The 24,381-nt window shown below is 39.0% G+C and overlaps 1 protein-coding gene across 7 annotated transcripts in view; it reads right to left on the reverse strand.

Moving 5' to 3' along the window:
* The window catches only part of PPP1CB (protein phosphatase 1 catalytic subunit beta), a 49,396-nt gene that overhangs the window by 20,634 nt on the left and 4,381 nt on the right, over positions 1-24,381 (reverse strand). For 4 of the 7 annotated variants that reach the window (XM_063789201.1, XM_016948274.4, XM_063789206.1 and 1 more), the window contains exons 3-4: positions 3,230-3,361; positions 1,174-1,404 (exon numbers count right to left, since the gene is read on the reverse strand). In XM_063789201.1, the coding sequence (XP_063645271.1) occupies positions 1,174-1,404; positions 3,230-3,361 (363 nt within the window). Of the gene's footprint in view, positions 1-1,173; positions 1,405-1,623; positions 1,863-3,229; positions 3,362-24,381 lie in introns of all 7 variants that reach the window. The other 3 variants (XM_063789202.1, XM_063789204.1, XM_063789203.1) reach the window with 1 other exon arrangement.

The raw sequence follows: 24,381 nt of genomic DNA on the forward strand, positions 1-24,381 counted from the left end.
GAGAGGCTGAGGCAGGAGAATCGCTTGAACCTGGGAGGCGGAGGTTGCAGTGAGCTGAGATCGTGCCATTGCACTCCAGCTTGGGCAAGAAGAGCGAGACTCCATCTCAAAAAAAAAAAAAAAAAAGAAAAAGAAAAGAAAAGAAAAAAGAAAAAAGAAAGGCTACTTTCATTAAGCATTGGAAGCCTGATACAGCCTTTTTTCACTACAAGGACATATAGTCCCAGCTAGGCCAATGACCTGCTATTTGGCTGGACAGGGAAGGCTAATCAATGCTGGAGAAACACTTGGGGAAAAAAATGTAAGCTCCATGAGAACAGAGATCATCTGTATTGTGTATTGCTTCACGCACTGTGTTCACAATAGTGTCTGCACATATAACATACCCTCAAACTTTGTCAAATCATTATATAAATCAAGGAGCTATGAGTTTGAATAGGTCTCTAACATAATTAAGGATTGAAAAAAAGCAAAAGTAGATTCTAATAGGGAAGACAGCAATAAAAAATTCAATTTGAAGATTATAATTGATTCTAAGTAGTAATTAACCAAATAAATACTTACTCCCGTATTCTAATAAAACCAAAAGACCATATTTGAACCTAGTAGGTTATTTTAATAATAACACTTGGAAACATACAATACCAAATCGGTGATTTCCTACTAATGAAAAAGAGAGTAAAATAAGGATACCCCAGAGTATTCAGTATCTTTGTCTTTCAAGGTTTACAGACATAGATTTAAATTCTAATAATATTAAACTTTGACTTTTAAATAGTTTCACAGAACTTCTCAATAATTCTTGTGACACAGGACTAATAAAAGCTGTCATACCACAAGAATGCTGAGAGCTAAAACCTTAATGGACACTAGAAAACCAAGGGCCACTGCCTACAGTGACTTCTGTTTCACCTGGATAGTTTACTAGATAAACTAATTTTAAAAGAGCCTCTTCAGCCAAGTAAGCTGCAGTCAATCTGAAATATGACCAAGGAGATCTCAAGGAACCAATTTAATTAGTAACACGTTTCCCAGTTTCAGGTTCCTCTTCCTGGCCTATGCCTGACAGATCTTATTTTGAAAAAACTCTGAATCAAAGGAACTCTTCTGAACCAGAAAATTATTAGGCAGTGTTTCCATGAATTACTTTTCTAAGTCTTTATTTTCACTTACATTCATCATAGAATCCATAAATGCGATTGATGCTAGCACACTCATGGTTTCCTCTTAAGAGAAAGAAGTTCTCTGGATATTTGATTTTATAAGCCAATAGCAAACAAATGGTTTCCAAAGACTGCTTTCCTCTGTCCACATAATCTCCTAAGAAAAGATAGTTGGCTTCTGGTGGGAAACCTCCATATTCAAATAATCTCAGTAAATCTGTATACTGTCCATGAATATCTCCTAAAAAGAGAAAGAGTCAGTTTTAGAAAAATTGGTTACTGTTATAAGCAGCTTCTATGAAATGATTCCCAATGTTCACATCCTGTGTAATCCTCCCCTACCCTTGAGTATGGGCTATATTTGGTGACTTACTTCTAACAAGCAAAAGTGAGATAGGCTGTCACTTCCAAGATTAAGTTACAAAAGACTGTGACTTTCATCTTGCTTGCACTCTCTCACCTTCTTCCATGCTCGCTGATGAAACCAGCTGTCTAATGAAGCATCCCACGTAGCAAAGAACTGAGGGAGGCCTCTGACCAACAGCTCATTTGGAACTGAGGCTCTTAGTCCATCAGTCTATAAGGAACTGAATCCTTTCACAGTTCAACCTTCAGATGACTGCAGCCCGAGATCACGCCTTAATTGGAGCCTTGTGAGAGACCCAGAGCCAGAGGACCCACTAAGCTGTTCCTGAATTCCTGACCCACAGAAATTGTGAGATGGTAAATTAATGTTGCTGTAAGCCACAAAGTTTTGGAATGATTTATTATACAACAATAGATAACTAAAACAATTTTATTATCTGGTAGTTTAACTTACGTCACTTTTTAACACCAAATATGGAGACAAATAGTAAACCTTTAGAAATATGTAGTACAAATAACTTCCATTACCTTCAAGTTATTTCTATATTACATTTTAAAGAACACCTTCAAAGAATACTTTAATTCTAATCATTTTAAGATCACCTCTAAGTAACTACATTTGCTTAAGTTTATACAGGGGATTGATTAGTTCCCCCAAATTCTGAACTACTACCTCTTACTTGAAGGTGGATATTCTAAGTTAACTGATCCATTCAACAAACATTTACTGGCCAGCTGCGGTGGCTCATGCCTATAATCCCAGCATTTTGGGAGGCCAAGACGGGTGGATCACCTGAGGTCAGGAATTCAGAACCAGCCTGGCCAACATGGAGAAACCCTGTCTCTACTAAAAATACAAAAAGTCAGCTAGACGTGGTGGCTCACACCTGTAATCCCAGCTACTCAGGAGTCTGAGGCAGGAGAACCACTTGAGCCCGGGAGGTGGAGGTTGCAGTGAGCCAAGATTGTGCCATTGTACTCCAGCCTGGGCAACAAGAGTGAAACTCTGTCTCAAAGAAAAACCAACCAACCAAACAAAAAACAAACATTTACTTAGCGAGTACCTCTTATTTGCTGGGCACTGTACAAAGGACTGTAAAAAAGTCACTGTAAAACTTAAAAGAATACAAGGTATAAAGTAGTATAATCTTCAAAACAAATTTAAATAACATCAAAGTTAGAAGACCACAGATATCGCCATATTGACCCTCTAAATTATACACCTATTTTTTTCTAACCAGTGTACTATGATGCCCTTTTCTTGACATCCTTGACAACACTAAACATCAATCTTTGGTATTTTTTTATAATCTGACTAGAGTTGGAGACTTGCTTTAAATTGCACATCACTGATTACTAAAAAAAGAAGCTGACGTCCTTATGTTTACTGGCCATTTGAATTTCTTCTAAGACCTTCCTCTTCCTATGTTATTTTTATATTGTATCGCCTTTCTCTTATTTATAAGAACTCTTTATATATTATAAATAGAACTCCTTTTATCTGTTGATATATAGCAAGTATTTTCATCTTGTCTGTAACTTGTCATTTTTATAAGTTTCAATTTTTATACACTTTTATTTAGTAAAGCCTACTGATCTGTTTTATACAAAAATTTCAAAAAATGTTTTCTCTAGATCTTAAACATGGGAGGAAAAACATGATTCAAAAGAGTTGTTTCCAACTTTACCCATTTACATACCACAAATTTTCAGCGGTGCTTCCAATTCCAAAAGAATAGGCTGGCTGAGAAAGATCTCCCGAGACTTGATACATAAGCCTCGAACTTCTGCTTCAGTCATCTGCACAATCTTTCCTGGACGACATCCTCGTACTGATAAACGATAAATAAAACAGTCAGTTTTCTAAAATTTACTCATGATAATCTTTCAAAAAGAGTCATGCCCATACTTTAAAAATCAGAAAAGTCACACAGGCAGCAAATTACCCTATTTGGTCCCATGGTTTAAAATAATGTTATTCTATGATCTTTGACTTCTATTTTCATTGTTACTGGTTCCTGATGATGCTCCTGAGGTCTGCTGTTGATGAAATGCAGTCCTGTTTTTTGCTGTCCTGTGACCAACCTGGGGCCTAGTAGCCAAAGAGACCTAAAAGATTTCAGGGCCGGGCATGGTGGCTCATGCCTGTAATCCCAGCACCTTGGGAGGTTGAGGTGGGTGGATCACCTGAGGTCGGGAGTTCAAAACCAGCCTGATCAACATGGAGAAACCCCATCTCTCCAAAAATACAAAATTAGCCAGGCGTGGTGGCGCATGCCTGTAATTCCAGCTAATTGGGAGGCTGAGTTAGGAGAATCGCTTGAACCCGGGGGGCAGAGGTTGCAGTGAGCTGAGATCGCCCCATTGCACTCCAGCCTGGGCAACAAGAGCGAGACTCCGTCTCAAAAAAAACAAAACAAAACAAAACAAACAAACCAAAAAAACAACAAAAAACACACACACAAAAAAACATTTCAGATCCCGCACCCTTTAAGGTCTGGCCTGCTTATCTCGCATCTAGTAGGATGTCAAAACAGCATCATTAAGAACAATGTGCTATGAAGAAAGGGAGATTAAATAGTAATTGTCAGTAGGTGATTTAGCTTCACACACTTTCTTGGAATGTTACCAGCAGTCCCCAAAATTTTAGCAACTCCTATCTCTACTTTCTGATCAAAACAAATACAAAAAAGATATCAGCTATGTATTAAAAATTAACTTATCGTTACATTCCCAATAGATCATTATATTAAAACCTCTAAAGGCTATTTAGATGGAGTGAGGCATTTTTGCATTACTGAGCCATAAGATAATATGGTTTCCAGTAACTTGTGGGATGAAGGGGAACAGAATGTTGCACGGAGAGACAGAAGAGTTCCTTATTTGCCCCACTGAACTCAACTTGTAATCATTTCCTCTCATCACCATCTCCCCTGACTCCCTTTAACCTTAAATTTACAGCTGAGCTCTCATTTAATCTTAAGTGAAAGAGCATTTAAGAAAAGAAAATAGGCTGGCAGCAGTAGCTTGCCCCTGTAATCCCAGCACTTTAGGGGGTCAAAGCGGGAGGACTGCTTGAAGCCAGGAGTTCGAGACCAGCCTGGGCAGCAAAGCAAGGCCCTGTGTCAACAAAAGATTTTTTTAAAAAACAGAATTAGCCTAGCACAGTAGAGAATTGCTTGAGGCCAAGAGGTTGAGGCTGCAGTGAGCTATGATGGCACTAGGGCATTTCAGTCTTGGTGACAGAGCAAGACCCTGTCTCTGCAAAATAAAAATAAAGGCCGGGCATGGTGGCTCACACCTGTAATCCCAGCACATTGGGAGGCCAAGGTGGGTGGATCACTTGAGCTCAGGAGCGCAAGATCGCCCTGGGCAACACGATGAAACCCCATCTCTACCCAAAATACAAAAAATTAGCTGGGCATGATGGTGCATGCTTGTGGTCCCAGCTACTCAAGGCAGAGGTTGAGGTGGAAGGTTCACTTGACCCCAGAAGGCAGAGGCTACAGTGAGCTGAGATCGTGCCACTGCATTCCAGCCTGGGTGAGAGTGAGACCCCATCTCCAAAGTAAAATAAAATAAAATAAAATTCCACATATTTCTTCCTAAAAATTGCTGATTCCTTTGTCAGGTCAATAAGAGGCTTAAAAAAAAAAAAAAGGCCTCCACATGCAAAAGCTATATATTCCATTAATATATTAATATAAAAGTAAAAAGGAGGCAATAAACAGGAGACACAGACAACATTCAAATGTGCTTTAGCAAATATGCTAGTTTATAAGACTATCCCTGAAATTCAAAACAATGATCAGCAGAACTGCTTTTATTATGGGAACTGATATAGCTTCATTAGTGCTTGTTCTCAAACATCAATTACCTACTTCTGATGCATATTTGGGTTTTTCTAACACCAAAAAGACATCTCAGCTTTAGTTTTAAATGTGGAAGATTTTAGTTTAAGAAAAAAAAAATGTGACCAGGTGCGGTGGCTCATGTCTGTAATCCCAGCACTTTGGGAGGCTGAGGTGGGTGGATCACCTGAGGTCAGGAGTTTGAGACCAGCCTAGCCAACGTGGTGAAACCCTGTCTTTACTAAAAATACAAGAATTAGCCGGGAGTGGTGGCGGGTGCCTGTAATCTCAGCTACTTGGGAGGCTGAGGCAGGAGAACTGCTTGAACCCAGGAGGTGGAGGTTGCAGTGAGCCGAGATCGCACCACAGCACTCCAGCCTGGGAGACAAGAGCGAAATTCTGTCTCAAAAAAAAATATTCGCCTTGGAAGAATTAAAGGTCTCAAACTGCTTTCAGATAACAAACACACAGCTAAAAGTACTTACAAACTGTATTAACTCATTCAACAAATGTTTGAGAGTCTACTGTGTATTAGTTGTTTATAGAGAACAGCAATGAACAAGAAGAACAGTACGTTATCAAAACTTAGTTGTAACTTGACTATTAAGTCAAAAGACTAATGTGGGTCACTTCAGTATGTCAATTTAAAATATTCAAATGACAGTGGTGAATATTTTACCTAGTATTTATTTTATTCCCTCTGTATAATTTTGACTTCTCAAGTAATTGTGTAACATTTTTACAGAACTATAAAGTGCTTCAACTTGTAAGTCAAGCAAATCCACAGAAACTAAAAATTTACCAAAAACACACTGCACAGAAACTTTTTATATTTTCACTGACTGTAGGATGCACATTTCTCCCTTAACTAATATCTCTGAAGTTGTGAGACTCTTGCAATTAAAAGCTTCTTACAATTATAATTGGCAGCCCCCCCCACCAACTTAGTGGCACATAAAAGTGCATTTAATAATCAGTCACATCTTAAGAGTTGATGAATGCAGTTAGAGAAGCTAAAGGTTTTCCCAATGTTTAAACTCTGACAAGAGTTTTAGAAATTAGAAATAAATTAGCCAAAGGTTGGACAGAATAAGGCCGATGTCCCAGGGCAATCCCAGCTGTCTTCCAATTCAAAAGTCCTGCTCCTTTATGTACTCTCAAGACTTCTGAAAAAAGGAGAAATCATCCGGGCAACCTGTTACACAGGGCAACTAGACTGCTATCACAGCATCCATGAGGGATTCCAGTGTTTGGATATCTGAATGCTGCTGGATTATAAAAATATTATAAATCAGCATACTTCATTAGGTGCAAAGCACCTTCACATCAATCATTTCATTTAATCCTTTTCACACCCAAGGAATTGAAAAGAGAAGCTATTATTTCCACTGTACAATGACAGAGATTCAATAACTCACATAAGATCACAGTGCCCAGGTTTTATAAGACTGATGGGAGTGAGAAGCAGCAGAGAGGGATTCAGACTTAGTCTTCTAACTTAAAGGCCAGTACTTTTTCCACTTCACCACGTAAAATTTTTGGATCAAAAATTTCCTAGAAATTTTCAGCATGTAGTAATTTCAGACCAGATAAAATCCCATGATAGCAAATATCTACCATACTTACTACTGTTTAGAAAATATTTTAACATATTACATACATATAGTATACTAACTTTATGGGTGTAACTCAATGAATTTTAAACTATCTATATACCTGAGTAACCATCATCCAGATCAAGGTACAGAATGCTTCCTGCAACCCTGAAGATTCCCTTGTACCCTAACTAATGACAGTAATGCCTGAGGTTACTATCCTTATTGCTATCAGTATATATTGATTTGATGTATTTGTGAATTAGACTTTTAGATAAAAAGAAACATGAGAATGCTCTTTTGCTCATTATTGCATCTGTGAGATACATCCATATAATTGTGTTTAACAGTCATTTGAAATACAGGCTGAGTATCCCTAATCTGAAATCCAAAATGCTCCAAAACCGAAACCTTTTTTAGTGCTAATATGATGCTCAAAGAAAATGCTCATTGGAGCATTTCAGATTTCAGATTATCAGATTACGGATGCTTAACTGGTAAGTATAATACAAATACTCAAAAATCTGAAAAAAATCCAAAATCCAAACACCTGGGGTCCCAAGCATTTTGGATAAAAAATATTCAACCTGTATTCCATTGTATGAACATATGACAGTATCTTTACTACTCTATTTGGATTATTTCCAGTTTGGGGCTATTACAAATGCTATGAATATCCATGGGCATATTTATCTTAGGTATGTACAGAACAAAGCAGTAGAACTGCTCGGGTCAGTTTATTTCATTAAGTAGTAGATACCATCAGTTTCCCAAAGTGGCTATACCAATTCATAATCCTCCTAACACTGTTGGTCCATATCTTTACTGATACTGCAAATCATCAGTATTTTTAATTTTAGTCATTTTGTTGGGTATATGGTGGTATTCGTTGGATTTAATTCGATTTCCCCGAGGACCAAGGTTGTCAAGTACCCTTTTTTTTCTTTTTGAGATGGAGTCTCGCTCCGGCACCCAGGCTGGAGTGTAGTGGCATGATCATGGCTCACTGCAACCTCCACCTCCCGGGTTCAAGGATTCTCCTGCCTCCTGAGTAGCTGGGATTACAGGTGCACACCACCATGCCCAGCTAATTTTTGTAGAGACAGGGTTTCACCATGTTGCTCAGGCTGATCTCGAACTCCTAACCTCAAATAATCTCCCCGCCTTGGCCTCCCAAAGTGCTGGGATTACAGGCGTGAGCCACTGCACCTGGCCATTGAGTATCTTTTTCATGTGCCTAATAGACCCTTTAGGTTATCTTTTTTTTTTTTTTTTGGACAAGTTCGTTTTTAAGTCTTTTGTTCATTCTTTAAAACTGGACTTTTTCCATCTCTTCATGCTATCTTTTGATGAACAGAAGTTCTTTAATGAATTTAAATCTTAAAAAATCTTAGTCAATCTTTTTTTGGTTAAGGCTTTTTGCATCTTATTCAAGAAATTCTTGCCTTCTCTAAACATATTTCCTTATGTTTCCTTCCAGATATTTTATTGTTTTAGCCCACTTCATTCTATAACCCATCTCAAATTAATTTTGTGTATGGTTTGATGTAAAGGTCAAGGTTTTTATCTAAGCAGATACCCAGTTGATTCAGCACCATTTATCATAAAGATCATCCTTTTCCCCACTGAACCGCAATGGCAGCTTTGTAGAAAAATCAGGTGACCATACAGGAACAGGTCTGTTTTTAGCCACTATATAGCTCATTACCCCATTTGTCTATTTTTGTATCAATACCACAATGTCTTAATTACTATGGCTTTTTATAAAGTCTCGGTATCTAGTAATATAAACATCCCAATTTTGTTCTTTAGATTTTCCTTTTGAACTTTCAAATATGTTTTAAAGTTGGCTTGTGTCTAGCCCCTCCACCCCTAAACTTGTGAGGTGTTAAATTGGGAATAAGGCCGAGTACAGTGGCTCATGCCTGTAATCCCAGCACTTTGGGAGGCCGAGGCGGGTGGGTCACCTGAGGTCAGGAAGAGACCAGCCTGGCCAACATGGTGAAACCCCGCCTCTACTAAAAATACAAAAATTAGCCAGGCGTGATGGCAGGTGCCTGTAATCCCAGCTACCCAGGAGGCTGAGGCAGGAGAATCGCTTGAACCCAAGAGACAGAGGTGGCAGTGAGCCACGATCGTGCCACTGCACTGCAGCCTGGGCAACAAGAGTGAAACTCTGCCTCAAAAAAAAAAAAAAAGGGGGTGGGGGGGAGCGGGGAATAAGTAGGTAAGTCTAGACAGAATTGATATCTTCACAATTTCAAGTCTTCCAATCCACAAATATGGTATCTCTCCTTTTATTTATTTCTCTCAGCAATGTTATATACTCTAGTATGGCAGTCTTTCACGTTTTTCATTAAATGGATTTTGGCTGACATCTGTGATGTCATTTCTTTCAAATGTACTGAGGGGTGCTTTATGGTATAGCATATGGTATATTTTAGTAAATGTTTCATACATATTTGAAAAGCATATATATCCTGAAATTATTGAGTGAAGTGTTCTATGTCCACCAAGTAGGTCAGGGTGGCTGTGTTGTTCAAATCTTTATCCTCGCTGATTTTTTCCTGTTTGTTCTACTAGTTACTGAAAGAGGGGCACTGATCTATGGTTGTGGTTTTGTCTATTTTAACTTTTTATAATAGTTGTCAACCTTTCCTTTTAGTTTTAGACCTATACTATTACATATATAAAAATTTTAGATATTTTTCCATTAAATTTATCCTTTTAGCATTATATAATGCCCTTCGTTACCTCTAGTGTTATTTCTGGTTTTAGAGCTTTTTCCAACATAAATATAGCCAAGTCAGCTTTCATTTGATTAATGTGTGCATGATATCGTCTCCCCCACACCCCCCTCCCCCCCCCTTTTTTTTTACTTCCTCATTTGTGTCCTCAGATTTAAAATACATCCCTTGTAAACAGTATCCATAATAGTTAGGTCTTCTGAGCTTTGCATTAATTTCAATGTTTGCTCCTTTTCTTTTTGAGATGGAGTCTCACTCTGTCACCCAGGCTGGAGTGCAGCGGCATGATCTCAGCTCACTGAAACCTTTGCCTCCCAGATTTAAGCGATTCTCCTGCCTCAGCCTCCTGAGTAGCTGGGATTACAGGCACCCACGCCTAGCCAATTTTTGTATTTTTAGTAGAGATAGGGTTTCACCATGTTGGCCAGGCTGGTCTTGAACTCCTGACCTCAAGTGACCTGTCCGCCTCGGCCTCCCAAAGTGCTGGGATTACAGGTGTGAGCCACGGTGCCCAGCCAATATTTGCACCTTTTACATTTAATATAATCATCGACGAAGTTGGGTTTAAGTCTACCATTCTGTCATCTGTTCTGTTTGTCCCATCTGTTCTTCATTCCTTTCTCTTTCCCTGCATTTCTTTGGAGTAATCAATTATTTTTTTACTATTCCATTTTCTCCTCTATTAGCTTTTCGTTATATATTCTTTTTTCATTTAGAGGTTGCTCTAGAGATTACAAATACACTTTTGACTGATTACCACCCCCCTCCAGCCTTTTGTTCTACAGTTGTCGTATTTTTGTTTCCACGTATTTTAAATCCCACAAGCCACAACTATTATTTTAAACAGTCAGAATTTGTATTTACTCACATTTATCCTTACCATTGTTCATTTCTTTCTGCAGTTCTTTGCTTTTATCTGTTATTTTCTTGCAACACAAAGAACTTGCTTTAATATTCTCTAGTGCCAGCATATCAGCAATATATTTTCTCAGCTTTAGTTTGTCTTCATTTTACTTTACTATTGAAGGATATTCTAGATTTAGAATTCTAGACCAGCCTGACCAAGATGGAGAAACCCTGCCTCTACTAAAAATACAAAATTAGCCAGGCGTGGTGGCACATGCCTGTAATCCCAGCTACTCGGGAGGCTGAAGCAGGAGAGAATCGCTTGAACCCGGGAGGCAGAGGTTGCAGTTAGCCAAGATCATGCCATTGCACTCCAAGCCTCGGCCACACAAGCAAAACTCCATCTCAAAATAAATAAAGAATTCTAGGTTGTCATTTTTTTTCTTTCAGTGCTTTAAAGAGAACACCATTCTATTGTCTTCTGTCTTCCACAGTTTCAGGTGATAGATCAGCCATCATTCGTATTATTGTTCCCTGAAGATAATGAATTTTTTCTTCTGACAGCATTTAACATTTTCTCTTTCTCTTGGATTTCTAGCAGCTATGTTCAATATGGTTTTCTCTCTATTTACCCTGCTTGGAATCACACAGCTTCTTTAATATGTGCTTGGATATCTCTGTTTTGGAAAATTATTAGTCAATATTTCCATCCCATTGTATGTCTATCTCCTCTCTTTCTGGGATTCCTATTATACATGATAGACCTTTCCACTGTCTATCAGCAATACATAAGTCTCTCATGCTTTCTTCTGTACACTTTTTTTTTTCTGTCAGCACTAGATAATTTCTATTGGTTTTTGGTCAATTCAGTTTCATTAGCTTGTCCAAAACAGCATATCCTATTTTGGTGAATGAAATACTGAATTATGGATACAAAATTGTAGAAGTTTTAGATAATACCTTTCTCCAAAGAAGGCTGTTTCCTTTTAGCAGCAGCACAGCAGTAACTCATTTTCCTGAGGGCTGGTCTGTTTTAGTTTTGCCTTCAATCTTAGGCAGTGGTCATGATGGGGCCACAGTGGAAAACTCAGGGTGTAATAAGGCCCCTCTAACTTGGCAGGATTTGAACTTCCATTTTTGCCTCTCTGGCATTAGATACTGAAACGTCTGCTCAGATCTTTAGCTTTTCAGCTACTGTTTTCTACTGGGTTTCTTCTCTTGCTTATGTGTACCTCTGAAGTCAGTCAATGACTTTAGAGGGAACTGACCGCAGATTTCGAGGTTAGATTTTATGTGGTTCTCTCCTCTCCTGGACTTAAGCTTCAACTGCTTTAGTGGCCCCAAACTTCCACGTTTCTTCCTTAGCCCAGTGAGACCGTCACTTTTTATTTGGGATCTATTTCCCCTATGCCACAAACTAGGAAATGTCTCCAGGGAAAAAAGCCAGGGTGACTGGTGAGCTCACACTATATGCTTCCCTTGTCAAAGATCAAAACCCCTCAACAATTTTCTGTGTTGGTTGCCTCTTCAACAATGGAATGGCTGCCGAGAGGCACACAAAATGTGATACACTAGAAATTCAGGTGATTACATTAAAAAAAATTGAGGAATGACTTGTCAAGGACTAGACACCATGGCTCCTAATCCCAATTTATTTCACCTGACTTAATCAGTCACACAACTTTGGTGGGAGCACCAAGGTTTCCTGACTTCCAGTAAGGTTATCTTTCTACAATCATGTTTACATTAGGAAAGGCAGAAAAAACTACACCAGCATTCAGCAAACTAAGGCCAAGGGGTCAAATCTAGCCCAATGCCAGTGTTTGCATGGCTAGGGGCCTAAGAATAATTTTTTACATTTTTTAAATGATTGCAAAAAAGCAAAACAAAAGAATCCTTTGTGACATATAAAAATTATATGAAACTCAAATTTTGGTGGCCATAAAGTTTAATGAAGCATAGCCACTTATTTATTTATCACTGGACACATTCATGCTACAATGGCAGAGCTGAGCAGTTGTCATGGACTACATATGGTACTCTCATCACTTCACACTGCTTTCCGGTGCATCACAAATTATACAGATGCAGTTACAACCTGGCAGCGTCATGGGTGTCACGATTATTGCTGTACTGCAACATTTTATTTACTTTTACTACCAGTGCATACTCATCATGTCAAAGCAAAAAAAAGTGAACTTTGAATGTTGTGTTTTTAAGACACAATAAAGTGTGGATTATGTTATTTAATTGGGTGCTAAGGCATTGTAGTCATTATGTAGCTGTGCTAAAAAAAACCACAACATATACTGATGTTACCAGATGGAGCACTCACCACAGCATTCCCAATTCATAGTAAAGCAATGGTGAGGGAACTTTTTAAAAAATTAAAATGAAATCTCATCACAGCAGAATTTCTTCACAAAAATAAAAATGAGTCTGCAACTCAAGTTTCCAAGTGGCCCATTTGTTAGCCAAGTTAAGTCATTTATCAATGGTGGGTTAATTAAATTGTATCTGATTGGAAAAGCTGAAGAACTATGTATGTCTTGAGACAACAAACTTTTTATTTTTTTTTTGAGATGGAGTCTTGCTCTGTTGCCCAGGCTGGACTGCAGTGGTGTGATCTCGGCTCACTGCAAGCTCTGCCTCCCCGGTTCACGCGATTCTCCTGCCTCAGCCTCCCGAGTAGCTGGGACCACAGGTGCCCGCCACCACGCCCGGCTAATTTTTTGTATTTTTAGTAGAGACGGGGTTTCACCATGTTAGCCAGGATGATCTCAATCTCCTGACCTCGTGATCTGCCCGCCTTGGCCTCCCAAAGTGCTGGGATTACAGGCGTGAGCCACCACCCCAGCTGAGACAATAAACTTTTAAACGCCATTAGCCTTTCTGTAAAAACGGTGCTTGAAGAGTTGAGAACACTGGGAGCAAAATTAGTAAACAATTAAAAAACAAGCCAAATGGTTCTGAGTGGTGTTCCTTGGCTCTCAATGACAGGTATTACCAATACTTGTTATTTGGGGAGCCAATCCTGATTCGAAGTGACTGAAAAGTTACCCTCTATAAATAATCTATGTGGAACAACTAGAGGCAAGAATATTCTCAAAGCAGCTGAGAAAAATGATTTTAGTACAACCTGAAGTGTAATCTGCTAAGATATGTCACAACTGATGATGGTAAAGTAGAAAAATACTTAGTTGGACTATTTTACAAAGTCTGAGAAAATGTAGGATGTTTGAAGTCTGGTGCAGTTTTTTTGTGGAAAAATATCTTAATCAGGTATTACTGAACCACAGGCATCAATGGTCAACTTCATTTGCTCTAATGAACTTAACCACTGTCAGTTACATGACTATTTGTTAGTAATAAAAGCTGAATATCCTCATTTGGCCAACCACACAGGATTTTGATGGCTTAGCAGTGACAGCTTTATTGTAATTTATTTGCATTCAGGGCTGATACTGAATTTTTTCTAAACAAGAACCACCACCCTCAATCACTATTACCAAACACAGAAGAGTTTTAGAAATTAAATTTTGTGGCAGATCTAGTAATTTTTCCCCTTTTAATTCGAGGTAGCCTCCATTCTACAAAATAGAATGAAAGCTCCCCTAAATGTTTTCTAATAAATTCAGCCTAAAATTATAAGGCAAAAAAACATATATGAGAAACTTCCATTGTGGTAAGTCATTCTGACAACTAATACTGTCTGAATTAAAGCAAGTTGCTTTATTTTTTAATTTTTTACTTTTTGAGATGTGGTCTTGCTTTATTGCCCAGGCCAGAGTGCAGTGGTGTAATCAGGCTCACTACAGCCTACTGGCTCAAGACATTCTCCTGCCTCAGCCTCCCAAGTAGCTGGGACTATAGGCACATGCCACCACACCTGGCTAATTTAATTTTCTATAAAGACAAGGTCTCACTATGTTGCCCAGGCAGGTCTCAAACTGCTGAACTCAAGTGATCCTCCTGCCTCCGCCTCCCAAAGTGCTGGGATTAAAGGCGCGAGCCACCATACCCAGTCAGCAAACTGCTTTATACATAACCCGTGCTGCCAAGTTAAGACAAGTGAGATCTTCATTCCCACACAATTTTGCAGCAGATACATTTTTTCAAACTCAAACTAGCATTCTTCAAACCTTGACTCAAGCGCAAAAAAAATTTCCATATATCAAAATCCATTTAACTGTGCAGCCGAGGAGCTTCCACCTAACCCTCTATTGGAAGTGATTAATCTGCAATGTAATGACATGCTGAAAGGCAAGTATCAGGAGAATTCTATAAATGCTTTCCAAGTGATGAATATGCAGTATGTCCCTGTGTAAAAAGACATCTTCTAAGATGAAATACATAGAATCTCACTACAGATCAGCATCAAGAGATGACCACTTGCAATCAGTTTTGATGACAGAGAACATTAACTTTGAATCTCAATTAAGCAAAATGTGTATCCTCTCCCAAAAGAATTCTGTCCTTTACTCAACCATTATATTTCACATTTTATATCAGTGTAAAAACTTTTCCATTGCAGGTTTGTCTTTCCAACGCACATATCCAAGGGTATGTGATATATATGTGTCTGTGTGTTGTGTGTATACTAAATTTTACTTTTCACTAACCTTCTGCTACTTTCCCCAGCAAGTTCTTACTTATCATTACCTCTCTAAAACAGAAAAGATGGCAAGAAAAAAGCACTAATTCCAACACCTATGCACGGTGTCTCATAAATTTTTTTTTTTTGAGACAGGGTCTCTCTGTCACCCAGGCTGGAGTATAATGGCATGATCTTGGCTCACTGAAACCTCCACCTCCTGGCTTCAGGTGCATCTCCTACCTCAATCTACTGGGTAGGTGGGATTACAGGTGTGTGCCACCATGCCCAGCTAATTTTTTGTATTTTTAGTAGAGACGGGGTTTCGCCATGTGCCCAGGCTCGAACTCCTGACCTCAAGTGATCCACTCGCCTTGGCCTCATAAAATCTTAGTAATCTTCACTGACCACTGGTATTCTAACTCTTACTCAACCCCCACCCCCAAGATTACATACTAATTAATGGCAGTTAAATCTAGACATCCTAATTTTTTCCTAGCATTTTCTCCATATTTAGCACAAAAGCCTGCTTTTAAGCAACAAAAAGGCAGAAAAATAAAAATTCTACAATTGGCTAAAATGTGGAGTCTCTCTTTTTTTTTTTTTTTTTTTTTGAGATGGAGTCTCGCCCTGTTGCCTAGGCTCAAGTGCAGTGGCACAATCTCAGCTCACTGCAAGCTCTGCCTCCCGGGTTCACGCCATTCTCCTGCCTCAGCCTCCTGAGTAGCTGGGATTATAGGTGGGTGCTACTATGCCCAGCTAATTTTTTCTATTTTAAGTAAAGACGGGATTTCAGCATGTTAGCTAGGATGGTCTCGATCTCCTGACCTCGTGATCCGCCTGCCTCGGCCTCCCAAAGTGCTGGGATTACAGGTGTGAGCCACCACGCCCAGCCCCCTTTGCTTTTTCATTCTTTCTCTCTTGCTTTTCTTCTCCCTCTCCCACTCTGTCTTCCTTTCCTCCCCATCTTTCTCTATGCACACAACACACACACGGTTTTAAGTGAAAAAAAATTAGGCAGCTGCTGTACTTCCCTCTCATCTTAGGACTGCCTGTTAACAATAATTAATGTGGGCCGGGCGTGGTGGCTGATGCCTGTAATCCCAGCATTCTGGGAGGCTGAGGTGGGCGGATCAGGAGGTCAGTTCAAGACCAGCCTGAGCAACATGCTGAAACCCCGTCTCTACTAAAAATACGAAAATAAGCCAGGTGTGGTGGCGCGCACCTGTAATCCCAGATTACTCGGGAGGCTGAGGCAGGAGAATCGCTTGAACCCGGGAGGCAGAGGTTGCAGTGAGCTGAGATGGTGCCACTGCACTCCAGCCTGGGTGACAGAGTGAGACTCCGTCTCAAAACAAAAGAATAACTAACGTGGATTCAGAGACCAAAATGGCCTTTAGTGGCTCTGTATAATACCACAAATTGTCTGTAATATTGTGTATATGTAAAAATATTTTTCTGAGAAGGCCCATGGCTTTCATGAATTCACAAAGCATAAGTAAAAAGTCATTTCAGGTACATTGGTAAACAAATAGCAAGTATAATGAGAAAAGAGTGAAGAAGAAAAGTGACAGATATAGGTGAGGGCTAGACATTTCAGGAATAAAGGACTTTTTTTTTTTTTCCACTGCACTGACATCTGCTTTGATAATACAAAAGCAAGGATGGGTAAAACTGTTAAGTGTCTCAGTACACACCAAGTCAGTGGCACCAAACCCCACTGGTAGTCAGTCACTGTGTTGTTCATTGCAACACACATGCAGTGAAACACAAAAAAGGCAGCTTCATGTATGCCCTTTGGTAAAGCAGTACAAAAGATCAATTTTATTAAACTTCAATCTTTGAATACATCTCTTTAATAATCTACATGATAAAATGGAAATGCCCACAAAGCACTCCTGCTCCATCCCAAAGTACAATGGTTGTCGCAAAGGAAAGCACTCCTGTGACTGTTTTAGTTCCAAGCGGACCTAGACACTTTTTTTCACTAAACACTTTTACTGGAAAGTATTAACTGACAAACTATGGTTATTCAGACTTAGATATTCAACAGATACACGTGAACATGAACAAAGTGACCCTGTCATTTCAAGGAAAACAACTGACAGTACTTGTTGCCAATGATAAAATTCAAGCTTTCAAGTTACAAACTAAAATTCTAGAAACCTTGTAATCAGCACCATGAATCTGACAGCTTCTCCATAATTAAGGACTCTTCTGATGAGATCTTGTAACATTAACAAATGTCATTTCTGGATACTGTATTACATAATAAGCTGTTTCAACATCTGGACATCTGCATAACTCAGCTGAATCAATATTATCCAAATGAACAACGTGTATTATAAAGTCATGTGTAAGATCCATTTAAAGTACAAGAAAAATCAATGGATTTTAATGTAAGAGAACATAAAAATTCATGGATATCATTTCAGATTCCACATCTCTTTTAAAATTCACCTTTAAAAAACCACCACTTGCTGATTTTTGGTATAAACATCAGAGAATACCCACAATTATCTAGAACAGCTATTAAACTACTCCTCCTTTTTCTAACTACGTATCTGTAGGACTACAGACTTTCTTCATATTCAACTAAAACAAGGTATCAAGACTGAAACAAAACAGAGATGTGAATTCAGCTGTCTTCTGTTAAAAAGACATTAGATTTGCATAAAATGATGGCACTTCTCACATTTTTGCTTTAGAAAAGTTATCTTCATAAAAAACATTTATGCTAAAATGTAATATGTTGCTACTTAAAGAACAGATATTTATTTATTTATTTAGAGACACAGTCTCACTCTGTCGCCCAGGCTGGAGTGCAGTGGCGCAATCTCAGCTCACTGCAACCTCTGCCTCCCGGATTCAAGCAATTCTTGTGCCTCAGCCTCCCAAGTAGCTGGGAATACAGGCATGTGACACCACGCCCAGCTAACTTTTTTATATTTTTAGAAGAGATGGGGTTTCACCATGTTGCCCAGGCTGGTCTTGAACTCCTGGCCTCAAGCAATTCCACCCGCCTCGGCCTCCCAAAGTGCTGGGATTACACGTGTGAGCTACCATGCCCGGCCGAGAACAGAAATTTTTAAATTCTCAGTTTTAACTTCTAATGCAATATTGTTAAATACCTCACATAAATAAAAGCTCATTTTCAATTCTTTACATATATGGAGAATTTGAGTGTAAGAGGGTCTTAAGACTCAAAGTTTAAGATACACTGCCCTATAGTTCCTGGCCAAAAGCAAGCATACAACAGTGCTAAATCACTTTTCACCATTTTATCCTACCTAGAAATACCTTTCCCTCTCAGCACCAACACTGATATATGTCAAACCAGATTATAAACGCTGAATAATGGGAATAGTAAAGAAACTGTTATACGTACTTACATACAAGAATAGTGCTTATATGCAATAAACAGAAAGTGGAGGAAACAGTATCTGTCACATACTTACAAGAAAGCCTTCTCAAAATTAGTATGGGGAAGTTCCAGGACTCAGTGGCACAAAGAGCTCTCTGTTAGTATTTCCTAGCTCAGGTTTGTACTAAGCAATAATGACGGCTAACATTTTCTGATCTTTAATGTGTCAAGAATTGTTTGAAGGCACTTACTATCATATATGCAGAAGAAACTGGGGCTGAAATACACCCAGAATCTGTGTCGTTAATCATTATATAAGATGGCATCCCAATGTATCAATACTTATTAATATTTGAGTAAACACTTAACTGAGTAAACATCTGATTATCATTCAGGATTCACATAATTCTAGTAGTTGGGAGTCCAAAATTCACAAAAGCTATTCCTTTCTGTCATCTAAAATCAGACCTCACTCTTTCTCACTGACAGGTTTGCAAGTTTCTCCCCCTCAGAAGTCTGGTCTCGGCCGGGCGCGGTGGCTCACACCAGTAATCCCAGCATTTTGGGAGGCCAAGGTGGGCAAATCACGAGGTCAGGTGTTCGAGACCAGCCTGGCCAACATAGTGAAATCCCATCTCTACTAAAAATACAGAAAATTAGCTGGGCATGGTGGCAGGTGCCTGTAATCCCAGCTACTCAGGAGGCTGAGGCAGGAGAATCGCTAGAACCCAGGAGGAGGAGGCTGCAGTGAGCCGAGACTGCACCACTGCACTCCAGCCTGGACAACAGTGTGAGACTCCGTCTCGGAAAAAAGAAAAAGTCTGGTCTTTTTGTCTCGCTAGTTTGGCTCAAGTATTTGATAGTAATTTAAATAAAAGGCTCAATTCAAACCACATTGAGGAAACATACAAGTACCTATAAAGATTCCTTCTTAATTTACTATTTAAAGTTTTAAAATGCGTGATTACAACTGCTAGATATGACATTAGTGAAAGCTATGTAACATCCAATATACCTAACCTTTTATTATGAAAACTTAGATTTTGATTTCTCCAAATCTTGAGAATGAGAGGTAGGACTAGGGGGAAGGTTAAAATGGTGTCAGACAAGTACAGTTATGCATCATTTACCAAAGGGAAACTTCCTGAGAGATGCACAGTGAGGTGATTTTGTTGTTGTGCAAACATCACAGAGTGGACTTACACAAACCTAGATGGTATAGTCTATTGCTCTTAGGCTACAAAGCATGATGCACACTATGTTACTGTACTGAATACTGTAGGCTACTGTAACACAATGTGCTTGTGTATCTAAACATATCTAAACACAGAAAAGGCACAATGTATATACAGTAATAAAGATAAAAATATTTTTCTTTCTTCAAGAATAAATTAACCTTTGCTTACTTAACATTTTTTACTTTAGAAACTTAAAAAAATTTTTAAACATTTTGAATTTTCTAGTAACGATTAGCTTAAAACAAAAGCATATCATACAGCTGTACAATATTTTCTTTATATCCTTATCCTATTAAGCCTTTTCCTATTTTTAAAAATATTTTTTACTTTTTAAACTTTTGTTAAAAACTAAGCCATATACACACACATTAGCCTAGGCCTACAGAGTCAGGATCATCAGTAACACTATATTCAGCCTCCACATCTTCACTGGAAGGTCTTCAGGGGCAGTAACATGCATGGAGCCATCACCTCCCAGGATAACGAAGCTTTTTTTCCTGGAATGCCACCTGAAGGACATGCCTGAGTCGGTTTTAAGTTAACTAGTTTTTTAAAATAAGAATATATTCCAGGGCCCTGCGTAGTGACTCAAGCCTGTAATCCCAACACTTTGGGAGGCCGAGGCAGGCGGATCACCTGAGGTCGGGAGATCAATACCATCCTGGCTAACACGGTGAAACCCCATCTCTACTAAAAATACAAAAAATTAGCCAGGTGTGGTGGTGCACGCCTATAATCCCAGCTACTCAGGAGGCTGAGGCAGGAGAATCACTTGAACCTGAGAGGCAGAGGTTGTGGTGAACTGAGATCGCGTCACTGCACTCCAGCCTGGGCAACAAGAGCGAAACTCTGTCTCAAAAAAAAGAAAAAAAAAAGGTAAATATATAACATAGCTGTTTATTACCATTATCAAGTATTATGTACTCTATATAATTGTGTTATACTTTTTTTTTTTTTTTTTTTTTTTTTTGGAGATGCAGTCTCACTCTTTCACCCAGGCTGGAGAGCAGTGGTGCAATCTTTGCTCACTGCAACCTCCACCTCCCAGGTTCAAGTGATTCTCCTGCCTCAGCCTCCTGAGTAACTGGGATTACAGGCATATGCATGCCACCAAGCCCAGCTAATTTTTGTATTTTTAGTAGAGATGGGGTTTCACCATGTTGGCCAGGCTGGTCTCGAACTCCTGACCTCAAGTGGTCCACCTGCCTTGGCCTCCCAAAGTGCTGGGACTACAGGCATGAGCCACCACGCGTGGCCTGTTGTACTTTTACACGACTGGCAGTGCAATAGGTTTACACCAGCACTACCACAAACAAGAGTAATGCATTGCACTATGACATTATGCCTATGATGTCACTAAGTGACAGGAATTTTTCAGTTCCATTCTAATCTTACAGGACCACTAACTACCTTACATGAAGTCCACTGTTGACCAAAACATCATTTGATGGAACATATGACTATACTCAAACCAAGAAAGTGTTTTGGTCACCTTGCAACTGACCAGATGGGAACTTCTGTTACTTAGGGATATTCTGATTAACATTCTTAGAATAAAATTCCTTTATGGTGAAGTATGCTATGTTAAAACCTCCCAATTACGCAAGGGTGGGCACGCATCAAAAAGCAAACGCTATTCCCTCTGGGATATGCACATATCATCAATATCTCCACTTGTCTTTGCACAGATGGAGGTAAATTTGGCAAGGGAGGGTTCTGAGACCAGTGATGTTCACGAAGGTTATACATACTCTCACAAATCACTGTGCTCTACATGTGAATAGTGCAGAGGCAGAATAAAGGACAACTGCCCCCGCCCTTTTTCCTACTGTATGACAAGTACCCATCTAGACCAAGGACTGACTTCCTCTATCAAACCAGGAAAAAACTGGCTACTGGTTATTTATACTTGCATAAGCCTTGAAATGGCTAAAGCTGCTAGAAGCAGTGGCTGCTGCCTAAGGGTATCAATCTGTATCCAATCACAAATCCTAGAAGACTTGACTGGGAATCCCCATCTACCACACCACTGCTAAACCTACTGACATTTACAAACTATTTCTTCCCCTTGCCTCCCTATATGCCACCAAGATTCGAGAATAACCTTTCAGAAATACATAACAGAATTTAAGTCAGTATTTCTAAGAATCTTAACATTCCTTCATTCCTGTATTACTTTACCTGTTAGAAATGTTTGAAAATGGGGCTGGGTGCCTGTAATCCCAGAACTTTGAGACTGGCCTGGGCAACAAAGTAAGATTCTGTGTCTACCAATTTTTTTAAATTAGTGGTGCATGCCTGTGGTCCCAGCTACTTGTGAGGCTGAGGTAGAAGGATCACTTGAGCCCAGAACGTTGAGGCTGCAGGTGAGCCATGTTCATGCCACTGCACTCTAATCGGGTGACAGAGCCAGACCCTGCCTCCAAAATAAAAAATAAATTAATTTTAAAAAATTAAAAATGCATGGCATTGGAATGTATACTCTTTTAAAAGTAATAAACGTGGAGAATAAGGAAGAAAAAGACCTACTAGATGCAACTATCTTCCCCACTAATCCTGACTCTTAATATGGCTTTGTCTCTAGACTCAATTTAAATAATGTATTAAATCCCAACGAATCTTCATCTTGGATTTAGATATTTACCAGAAAAGCTCCAGGTCTGCATTCAGATAGCAAAATAAAAACACCTCTGGGCTACTTCTTCAAACTGTCAGTTTCCCTTACTTGCTGAACTTAATTCAGAGAAAACAAACACCTAATCTCTGAATCAGTTAAAAAATATGCCATGACCTTATGTCTCCTCTAGTATCTCATCCGGAAGAATCAAGGAGATAAAATATTCCTCGGGTGACCTCCCCCACTCCCCAACATGCTCTTTTTTCTAACAAGTCTAGCTGCAGATCCACACAAAACACCTTCCCTACAGAAGTGGAGGTTGTCGGCAACAACTGACACTTCTTTCCAACCACCTAACCTTTAGGTTGCTGGGTCAGAATTAAACAATTTAATCAGTAAAGAGGCCTTAAACAACCTGGCAGCTCATCAAAAAGTTAAACATAGGGCTACCATATGACCTAGAAATCTCACTCCCAGCTATATACCCAACAGAATTGAAAGTATATGCCCACAAAAAAAAACTTCTACACAAATGTTGATAGCAGCACTACAAGTATTCACAATAGCCGAAAGAAAACAAAATGTCCATCAACTGATGAATGAATTAAAAATATGGTGTATACATACAATGGAATATTATTCAGCCATAAAAGGAATAAAGTACTGATACATACTACAACAAAGATGAATGTTAAAAACATTAGAAGAAACCAGTCACAAAAGACAACATATTGTATGATTTCACTTGTATGAAACGTCCAGAATAGGCAAATCTAAGAGACAAAAAAAAGTAGATTAGTGGGGGCCGGGAGGGAATGGAGAGAAATGGGGTGTCTGCTACCGGGAACAGGGTTTTTTGGGGGGTATATGTGTTTGAAAATATTATACAGTTCACTGTGGTGATGGCTGCACAACTCTATAGTATACTAAAAATCGTATCCTCTAAATAGGCAAACTGTATGGTATGTGAATTATATCTGGATAAAGCTGTCATTTTAAAATGGAGGGCTTTAATATGCTTTCATTAATCGATTTCACTTTTCAAATCCATTCATTTATTTTTTTAACCTTCAAAAGGACACTACAGGCTGGGCGCAGCACCTCGCACCTGTAATCCCAACACTTTGGGAAGCCAAGGCTGGAGGATTGCTTGAGCACAGGGGTTCAAGACCAGACTGGGCAACCAACATAGGGAGACCCCGTCTCTACCAAAATAAAAAAAAATTAGCCAGCCAAGGTGTCATGTGCCTGTGGTCCCATCCACTAGGGAGGTTGAGGCAGAAGGATCGATTGAGACCAGGAAGTCGAGGCTGCAGTGAGCCATGATCAAGCCACTGCATTCCAGCCTGTCTTGAATAGGAAAAGTTAAAAGTGTAGTCTGTCAGCCTAACTAAATCTTAAGAGTACTATACCTGTTTCACAAGAAAGAAAAGGGAGATACGCACTAAGAGATCACAAGCAGTGTCACAAATTCAGACATCTGACAGGTCAAAGTTAAATGAAAAATGAATTTAAAAAACAAAACAGGTACAAACACATCCCAAGATTTTCATATAACTGTAAGTGGGCCAAAAATGTAATACAATCACATTTTGCTATGGAACTTTACACAGTGCTAATATTCTACAACTCATATTGTAATAGTCAAGTTCAGCTTCGTGGTAATATGTTAAAAAATACTTTAAGAAAAACTTTTCTATCACACAGCAAATCGCTTTTCGGTATTTTTGAAGACATTTCAATGACAAGGGAAAATGTTCATGATGTAATACTACATGAAAAATTAACTCATAAAGCTATGTAAAGAATATTCTAATGATGTAAAGCATGTGAATTTTACAAAGTATGTTAAGTATCTTTAAACAAAAATATATCAAAATTTCAACAACGGTTATCTCTGGATTGTGGAATTACAGGGGACTTCTTGAAAGAATGCTGCCCTTTCATAATCAGGAAAAAGCAAATTCTAAACAGTTTCATATTATCACATATATGACACA

The sequence above is a fragment of the Pan troglodytes genome, chromosome 12 (assembly GCF_028858775.2).
Source record: "Pan troglodytes isolate AG18354 chromosome 12, NHGRI_mPanTro3-v2.0_pri, whole genome shotgun sequence".
NCBI lineage: Eukaryota > Metazoa > Chordata > Mammalia > Primates > Hominidae > Pan > Pan troglodytes.